The sequence below is a fragment of the Laetiporus sulphureus genome (genome assembly GCF_001632365.1).
Source record: "Laetiporus sulphureus 93-53 unplaced genomic scaffold LAESUscaffold_16, whole genome shotgun sequence".
Lineage (NCBI taxonomy): Eukaryota > Fungi > Basidiomycota > Agaricomycetes > Polyporales > Laetiporaceae > Laetiporus > Laetiporus sulphureus.
Window position 1 is genome coordinate 151,170 of NW_024468525.1, and position 9,462 is coordinate 160,631.

At 57.6% G+C, this 9,462-nt stretch overlaps 3 protein-coding genes across 3 annotated transcripts; 1 reads left to right on the forward strand and 2 right to left on the reverse strand.

Moving 5' to 3' along the window:
* Positions 1–789: 789 nt before the first annotated feature.
* On the forward strand, positions 790–1,822 carry LAESUDRAFT_118652 (uncharacterized protein). Its single transcript, XM_040901238.1, has 3 exons — positions 790–886; positions 984–1,706; positions 1,766–1,822. Exon 2 carries the CDS (start codon positions 1,114–1,116, stop codon positions 1,645–1,647), a length of 534 nt encoding a protein of 177 aa, XP_040764928.1. The 5' UTR covers positions 790–886; positions 984–1,113; the 3' UTR covers positions 1,648–1,706; positions 1,766–1,822.
* A 3,333-nt stretch (positions 1,823–5,155) lies between these two features.
* LAESUDRAFT_118774 (uncharacterized protein) lies at positions 5,156–6,176 on the reverse strand. Its single transcript, XM_040901240.1, has 2 exons — positions 5,342–6,176; positions 5,156–5,283 (listed from the first exon to the last, which is right to left on the reverse strand). Exon 1 carries the CDS (start codon positions 5,864–5,866, stop codon positions 5,342–5,344), a length of 525 nt encoding a protein of 174 aa, XP_040764929.1. The 5' UTR covers positions 5,867–6,176; the 3' UTR covers positions 5,156–5,283.
* Positions 6,177–6,723: 547 nt separating this feature from the next.
* On the reverse strand, positions 6,724–7,556 carry LAESUDRAFT_118739 (uncharacterized protein). The gene has a single exon (XM_040901239.1). It carries the CDS (start codon positions 7,450–7,452, stop codon positions 6,985–6,987), a length of 468 nt encoding a protein of 155 aa, XP_040764930.1. The 5' UTR covers positions 7,453–7,556; the 3' UTR covers positions 6,724–6,984.
* Between the last annotated feature and the right edge of the window lie 1,906 nt (positions 7,557–9,462).

The window sequence follows — 9,462 nt, forward strand, 5'->3', positions numbered from 1 at the left end:
CGGAAGGTCGCGAAACTCATGCTGCCACTCCGAGGTCCGCCGCGTGAAAGACGCGTCTGTCACACCAGAGGCACGTGAGCGCGTCCTAGATCACAGACTTGTCACAAGGGTCACAGGCCCCGCTCACTGCAGCGCCGCCGCCGCCATACATATTCTCTCGTGTATGCGTTCGATATCGCGTATGCCCCGCTTGACAGGGCTGCGGGGGGTATACAGCCGCATTTGCGGATATTTGAGGCGCAGATCGCTGGTGGGGATATTCCGGAGGGGACGACCAGGAAGGCGATTTTGGAGGATGGCATGTCGGTCGCCCAGCGACAAGGTGAGTATCTTTATCTACATTGCGATTCTGTCGGGAGCGCGTTTGCTCGTCAGGCGGCCATCGTTCCCACTCCCACCTCATCTCGTCGTGACCAGGCGCTGCACCTAGAGACATGGCGAGCATTGTAATGCTTACGACTCGCGAGATATGGCCCAACGTCGAGATCGTGCGCGCCAGGAGTCGGTGCGCTGTCGTTGGCTGAGCATCTTCCTCGAGGCAATGCGAGACGGAGGTATGCATCCGTACGCTCGTCGCCTGCTAACTCAGCGTTCTCTATCCCCTCGGTGACAGGAATCCCGAGTCGTGTCTACACCGAGGCCGACCACGCCGATCCCACAGCGCAACGTACGTGAACCCTTGCTCGCACGTCGCCGCCTCACTCAACACGCCCTCGTCCTGTCGCCGCCAGCTTCGCATGCCATGCGTCAACGCCCTACGCGCATATCAGCAGAGCTGCGCGTCGATGCAGCTGCGCGACGACTGCCCAAAGGCGGAGAACGTGTTAGATAGTGGTGATGGGGAGTAGCGCCGCAATGCGAAGCATGTCGCTTGCCCGGTAGGAAGGTGAGTATCTCTCTCTCTGCACTGCGATTCTGCCAGAAGCGCGATTGACCCTCAGGCCACCGTTGCTCCCGCTCCCCCCTCGTCTCGTGATGACCAGACGCTGCGCTCAAAGGCACGGCGAGCAGTGTGCGCTTGTGACTCTCGCGAACCAAGGCCCAACGTTGAGATCGCGTACGGGGGGTCGGTGCGCTGTCGCTTGCGGACCGTCTGCCTGGAGGCAACGTGAAATGGAGGTATGTGCGCGTTCTCTTGTCGCCGGCAATCTGACATTCTCTATCCCTTCGATTACAAGAAGCCCGAGTCGTGTCCACACCAACGCCCACCATGCTCACCCCGCAGCGCAACGTACGCGAACTCTCACACACGTGTCGCCACCTCAGTCAACACGCCTCATTGATGCATCTAGCCGCCCTCGTCATGTCGACGTGGGCTTTGCACGTCGACTCAACACCGTATGCAGGTACCGAGGAACGCGCTCCGCGATGCGATCATCGCAGCCGTCGTTCACGCTCGACAGGGCCGACCACATTAAATGTCACCGCAGTGCCGAGATATCACCACCAGGCCTTGCACATGCGCATCTGGCCATCTCACACAAGCCGCTACCCGACGGACCCACAGCATTGCTCGCCGACCGTCGCGTCTGCTCAGACGCATGCTCTCGCATGGCCAACGAACCCCAGCAGGACATCAAATCGACATTGCGCGCTATCCACGGAACGCATCGCGGAGGCACACACATTCGTGCGTTCGCGAAGTGATGGCCTTGGGAGTTGGATCAAAGGAAGCGAGATCATGTGCGCAGCTCGCGGGTCTCGAGGTGAGTTTCTATGTCTTCTAGCTCATACTGGCGGCTTCTTTTGACTGGGACCGCGATAGCGCGTTGTGATATATGATCGTCGCGTCAGGTGGGCGTTCTGCTCGGAGTCTTACAGCCTTGGTTGAGCATCGAAGGCGCATCGCGCTCGATCGATGCGTGCTCGTCTGTTGGCATTGCGCGTTCATTGTGGGGAGCTCTCGCGAGTCCGTGCGGCGTGCTGCTCGGCTCTGATATGGTTCAGACGGTTTATTTTATCCTTTCCTCCCTTCTCTTCTCTTCCAGATGGTCTCGGAATATATTTCTACACCCAAAGCATCGGAAGCGATCTAAGCAGAGGACCAGGGCATGAGTGCATCGTTACCCTCACGTCGCTCTCCCTCCAGTAAAGACCAGACATTCATCCATCACGCTCCGACGATGCAAGCTCAACATTCACGACGCGGCAAAGAATAATTCAAGGCCTACGAGTCTCAATCAGATATCCGAGAATGCCCATTGGTTCGTGTGGCAAGCTTCCGCTCCAAGCAGCGATGGCCTCGATCTTCACACACCGCATCCGACCTCCCACGGTGAGTACTCATCACATACATCGGTGATGATTTTGGTACTCACCGATGCGGGACGCAGCTCGACCTGACTCCAATGGACAGGCTGTCCTTCCAGTACGCGACGTCTGAGATCGTAGCCAGCGTACGCTCTGTAAATGGCTCGCCGTCGGCCTGGATTGTGCAAAACTCGAGATCAACTTGGTCGGCTCCCCACCACCGCAATGGGACACAATAGGTGGGCGCCATCACTTCCTCAGTCAGCTCCAACGCACCTTCCTGTGAGATACATGCACAACCCGATGACAAGATGACTCTGCACAGCGGTCTCCGCGGGACCGAGCACGCGGCTGGTCTCTGGAAGGCACCAGCTAACTGTACTGCTCTGCCGCTTCCCACGTATATTTTCGTGTGTGAAGCTCATGGCTTCGGATGGCGCGACCGCTAAGAACGAGATCGCAGGAATGTGCAATGCTCAGGAACGTGCACCTTGGGAAGACACGAGGTACGTGCACCATGTGAGATGGTGGCAGTCCTTCGTAGGCTCACGACATTACAGCTAGGTAAGTGCTCTCGTGGGCGTTTTTTTCAACACTCCCGTCGCGTCGCATCTGTCCAGATGGGACAGTCGGCGTGGAAAGGAGTGGTCGCGTTAATGTGTAAGGACTTGGGTGATCAAACACATATCCTCGATTTATTACAGTATTTTTGTGTACATTCTTACGTGGCTGAATACAAACCCGGTTATGTTTCAGATGAAGCAGAAGGCGAAGCGAGCCTGAGATGCACATGCAATGGTATGTACAGAGGACCGCGGGTGGGATCCGATGCGTGCGTGCACAGGCAGAAGTGGGACGGCAAACGGAAGCCCCATTGAGGCTGAGACACTGCGAGACAAGGCCCAGAGCAACTTACAGGTGTCTAGACATGCCAGAACAAACGAGAAGCTCAAATTTCACCAGAACACTGTGCTATGAAAGCTTATCGGTAAAAAGTGAGGCCCGCAGGTAGCATGCGAAGAAGTGCAACTTCACACCTTGACATGCGTAAAGGGCCGAAATGAGGAACTGGGCTCAAAGCAAAGGTTTCTCCCGAAGCTGACAGGCTGCTTCTATCTGCTGTCACTGACTCACTGGCATTATCCTAGGAGCAGAAAGATTGCCTGCGAGCATGATTGAGAGACCATCCGTGATGACAGACATGGTAACAGAATGACAGAGTACATACACAGGCCAGCGTACCAACCAGCTCCCTAAAGAAAGCTGCATATCTGCAGGTCAATGGACACTTCGAGATGTGAGACGTTTTACGTACACGGAAGACACGAGGCTAACGGCGATCAAAGAAATCAAAATCAATGCGGCCGCTGTACGCCCACATTTCGATTGGCAGCTTCTGGCCGATTGACCGGAGGTGAGCCGTGTGAAAGAGAACCCTGCCGTGGATCGGTTTAGTGGGACCTAGAGCGGATACTCACCTTCTTGAGGAAAAATGGACCTGGACTACGTCTTCTGGCTTCCATTCAGCTCAGCTATAGCGGTTCATGCACGGCGATTGAACCATTCGGCCAGTCTCGTCCCACGCGAACTGCTTCCACAGCCGGCGACGGCGGTCGGGCAACCCAGTGAGCTGCATTATTTCGGCAGAGTTCTATCCATTTATTGTGTTTAACCCTTACCCGAACTCGTCCGGGGAGAGCCTTTCATTCCTTTAAATGCAAAGATGTCTCCCATTCTCCCACTCCCCACGAACTCCCCTCTCACAGCCAACCCTGCAACGCGCCTCCCTCCATGCCCTCCTCCCTATGCACCATGGTATAAGATCTTCTCGCTCTCGACTGCCAGTGTTTGCAGTGACTTACCTGGGATGTATATTCAGAAAGCGAACCCATGGGCAGACCGAATGCGCCAGATACGTACACCGTCATCGATGAGCGCGTGTGTGCAGAGCTGACCTAGCCTTTGCGCAGCAACACAACGTCAGAGATCCGCTCACGAAGATCACCGCGTGCAAGTCGAACGCATCCAAGGACATCAACGGAGGCCATCGGTTTCGCGGTACGCGTTCTTGCTTTCTCACACACCACGGTTCACCTTAGGCCCTCGCTTCTCGTCTGACAGCGATAAAGGAGCCAGCATCGACAATATTCAAGTTCAGATTGCCTTTCCCCACAATCACTTCAAGCCCGAAGCCCGAATGCGTCGATTATGTACGCAACGACTGTCGGTAAAGGAGAGGTCGCCGTGTCTGTCACGGTGATGATCGCACTCGCCGCGATTTTGGCTGCAGCAAGCTCCGCGACATCGGCCGTCTGGCATTGAGATGGAGCACCGCCAGCCGTATTCGAGACGGTCCATGTGTGCGATAAGCTGGCAGTCGAGCCGTCGGCAGGCGGGCAGATGCACTCAGCATTCGATGTCAAGCAAAGGGCGGTGGCATGATTGGCCTTCCCGGGTCAAAGCACTGCCTGTGCACTGCTGCCAAAGCATTTCGGTTTATATCCTCGGATTGCCGGTGACCACCCACATGAAGCCCACGGCCGACGTTGAGCAGACTGCGCTGCATGCGAAGCTTTGAGGACATTGTAGATCATTGACGCGAACGCAGTTCATCCATGCGAGCTTACGTCCCAACTGCACGCCGACCTCGCACAGCGATCGAAAACGCGACCTCAAACAAGTGAGACCAGATGCCTGGGAAGACGGCCATGACAGCCTACCTCGAGACCGGTGTAGCACACGCCGAAACGGAAGACGCTTCCCAGAACACACTTCCATCCGCGACAGCTCGTGATTGCCTTTGCGAACTAGCGGACAAGCCGTTACGGTGTCTCTTGGCCGAATATCGCGTGGCGTGCCACTGGAATACGCCAGCTTGCAACAAGCCGGCCATGGTCACCAACTGGGTAGCGGATGGTGGCGCGCTGAACACAGGATACCTATGAGATGACGAACAGATTGCAAGACGTGACGGCTCGCTGCCCCACGCCGTCTCCTGCTAGCTACATCCCGAGTGAGTTCTGGCAAAGCAGACTGGGTGAAACCATCTGTTCACCACACGGTACGTCGGCTCACCGCGTTCTTTGCGTACCTAATCGATCATGCTCTTTGTAGGATCATGAACCCGACGGTCTTGATCGGAGGCTATGCCTTGCTCAGCAGGCCAAGGCCACGGACAGCAGGAGGGTGGCGAATGCACGAGGACGTGTCCAGCCCGAGCGCCATGCAGATAAGCGTGAACGATGGCCGTGACTGGTCGTCGCGCGTCCCTAGACAACATCTCGCGAGGTCGACAGAATGCTCGATGTGAAGGTGAACGAGTGAAGAGACGGTCGGATTCGACAGGGACACGTGAAGGACTGAGTAGCAAGTGTACAGGGTAGTGAATTGTGCGACGTTGGGAATGCTTACCAGGGCTTCCTCTCTGCTGCGTCAAATCACGATCCACGCCGCAGTCCGCCAACCTCAAACTCGAGCACATGCAGCGCGAAACGTTCTTCCCCTTCGAGGGCATCGAAAGCGCACAGGAGTGCCTCGCAACGGCGTGGTCTGAAGACGCGGTCTGGTCTCCGAACGAGGCGATACCTCGATGGTTGGCCTCCGAGGCACCCAGCATGGGGAGGCTGATGAAGTACGGTCAGCGCGTTCGTGAACGATAGCAGGCGTATACGGGGCGGTGAGTTGCGCGCCGTTGGAATGGGAATACTTACGCCGCCACTTGCTATCCATCACGTCAAGCCACGGTCCGCTAACCTCAAACTCGAGAACATGCAGCGTGAAATGCTCTCCGCCTGAGAGGGCGTTGAAAGCACGCAGGAACGCGTCGTAGCGGCAAGGCCTCAATGCGCAGTCGGGTCTGCGAACGAGGCGATGCGCTTGATGGTTGGGCGCTGAGCTCTCAGGCACCCAGAGCGTGGAGGCTGATGAAGAACGGTCAACGCGACTAGTCGGCGCGTTCACGAACGATGTGATGCGACATGGAGGGCGGGGACTGAACGATACGAGCGGGCTGGTACGGGCATGGGCGAGCGGACGGCAAGCGATGGATGGACATGGGTTCAGCGGGGATCAGAGAGCAGAGGACGGACAGAGCAGGGATGATGATGAGAGGAGAGGACGGCAGGAGCATGTTGATAGAAGCTGGAAACGAATGGAATAACAGCGGGGTATAACAAAAACGAAAGCCGGCTTACCTGGCCTTGTGGCTGGCATAAGACTCTGCAGCAAAGCGTTCGTTATGCCCTATAGCCAGTGCGACGCCTTTCTGCTCTCTGCACGGTCCTATATCCAGCATTCTGCACGGTCGTCGCTTGAGCAAACACGGGATCTGCGCGTGTTGTGAGTGGACAGGCGGCGAGAGAGATGGACGGCTCACAAAGGGAGACGGATGGGAGCTCGGAGGAGGCGTAGTCGAGCGCGTCGGCAGCCGTACTTCAAGACCGTCGTGCCTGCGCCCGCAAAGCATGACGTCACGCATGCGCCACAGGCGCCGTCCTCCCTCGCTATCCCCGTGACGCTTAGGCGAAGTCTCGTCCGCCACTCATCGGCATGCCCTCTGTCCGATTGGCTGAATTTCGTATCGTTGGAGAAGCTGATGGCTTCGTGGCACCTTAATGGAGCGCCTCATGTTCTCGGGGCCTCTGTTTGAATTTCCAGCAGACTCAATCACCCGCTGCGAGAATGATAGCTGATCCCAGGTATTTCATCTCGTCCCCATGGAACAAACCCGGTCTCTCAAACAGCACTGCCTGGAATGATGACGCACGCCTCCGCTATGAGAGGGACATCGCCAACGTGAGAACGCCTATTCTGCGAGGACGGGCGCGAACCCACGCTCATTTCTGCCCACTGCACCCGCCTGCGAACCTTCCACCGAATCAGACCTGGCTCCTTCGGGTACCCGCTCCCTTCGCCAGGCACGCGCGGTGATGCGCACCCCGCCAACGTCGGGTCCGCGAACAGGGGCAGATCCTCGCCGCATGCTATGAGCCCGCGACTGCTGCTTGCGCCACGAAGCGCGCTGCTCACGTGCGCCGAGCCGCGTTTGTCATTGTCCGCCTCGGTCCTCCAGCTCGGTGACACCCTCTCGGGACTCCTCACGTCCCGTGTCCACCTCGGTTGTCTATCAGCGGCAACTGCGCCCAGCTCGTCGGCGCCTCCATATCGCTTGTCGACTCTTGCCTCCTGGCGGAAGGTTAGCATTGTAACTGGGATCGATGACAAACACCGCCGATCTCGAGGACCACAGCGCGTCTCGACCGCTCGCAATGTCGTAAGCGTGGAGAGCGCACAGACCACCTGAGCGCACGAGCACCTTGTTTCTGAAAATATCTCTTGGTACCGGCAAAGACAAGGCGCAACGGAAGCAGATCGCGTCTCGATATACCAAATGTCCACGCTGCGCGATTGATGGGACTACTCCTGAGCCCCGATACGACACTCGAGAACCGTCGCGGAACCAAAAAGCGCTCGGTGGCGGTGAGAACGCGCCCGTGCTATTATACTCCGACAAGGGAACAATCGCGCAGCGTCCGGGCAAGATTTCGACGCGCTTGTTGCGCAGATGGCGCGATTAGATAGAGTGCATAGCGTAGCCAGGAGGACCTCGAACGCAAGCGACGCAGCGTGTGCAAGGCAATGGGAGCGCAAGCGACTTGGGGTGGGGACGTGCCGAGTGGTGCCGTGCGGTAGGAAAGCGGCACCAGAATTGGCGCGTGCCCGACTCTGAGGAGATAGAGGGGGCCCCGAGCGACGAGCGTGGTCCCTGACGGCAACCTTCTCGTAACGGACGAGAGAAGGTCGGAGTGCCAGGTACCGCGACAAGCGCGGGCGAGCGTACTACGCGACGTTGTCTCGACCGATGGCCGGGTGCGCGCGCGCGCGGCGTGTGGCTCGGACGCAGGCGAAACGAATGCCCGGAGCCCGGGAGGATGTGGTGGTGCGGTTGTATGGGCGCATGATGTGATGCCTGCGGGACGCTTTGAGTGTAGCGGCCCTGCAGGCGGCGGCGGCCCGTCGGGCGTTAGGGAAGAGATGACGACTCACGAGTCTGCCGGCAGGTCCCATACTCCTTGTGGCCCACTACCCCAGGCAATGGGTACTTGCTAACATCGAATAGGTGCGCACGCTTGAAAAGGTCCGATCCGGCGTGTAAGAGGACTCCGGAGGCAGCGTCGCAGTTGATCGAGTCGCACCCGGTGCTTCAGCTGGCTGATGGCCTGCTTGGGCTTAGTACTTACGTGGGCGGTTCCGACGCGATTCGCGGGCTGGATCCGGTGCGCAATGCGCGTATGGACCATTCAGTTCGTAGAAGTCCGTGCGTCGTGCGAAGATGGGCAGCTGGACGTGGGTGCATGCATATGACGATGCTGCGATTACGCGGGGTGTTGTCGATGTCGTCATGATGATATGTTGGGAGATTCAATGCGCGCGCGCTGTGCGTGTCGTGCGGGTGTGCGCTAAGCTGCCGAGTCTGCTGGTCTGGCCTGGCCCTGTGTGAAGGAGCACAGTGTGTGTATGCTAGTAGCGATTCACGGTAAGCGAGGGAGTGTCGTGGCTGCTCGGCCGAGTAGAAGGTGGAGGGTAGGTACGGTCAAGGGGTTTTTAGCCGCGGCAGGGGCGGCGTCGTGTTGGGCGAGTGCTTGGCCAATCCAAGTCGTTCGGTAGCCGAGTCGTTAGGGTTCGTGTACGCGACTTGGAAACCCAGGGGTGGCCCGGAGCATAGATGTCGTGAATAGGGAACTAGAAGATTAGATGATCGCTTGGGCGAGGCAGATTGGGTTGTGTGAGCTTGTGAAGGACTGCTGTGCCTGGGTACGTCTAGAAAGCTGGGAGCGAAGATCGTTGTGAAGAGGGGACGGAGAGAATTAAGCCGAGCAGTGACCTCTTTTGGCGGATTGCTGTCTTTTCCGGGCAGGCTTTCTGGAATGAATGCGCGTTTGAATCGTCGATGTAGACTGGCAAGCCGAATCGAAGCAGAGTGGGTTGTGTGAGCCTGAAGGAGGGCTGTGCCTGGGGTCAGGGATCGTCTAATAAGCTGGGAGAAAAGATCTTGGAGATGCTTGTGGAAAGAGAACACAGAGAATTAAGCAAAGCAGTAACCTCTTTTGGCAGTGCCGCTGGATTGCGATCTTTTTCCGAATGGGCTTTCTGGAGTGTGTTGAACACCGTCGATGTAGACTGGCAAGCGTGATTAGGCTCACACCGCGCAAG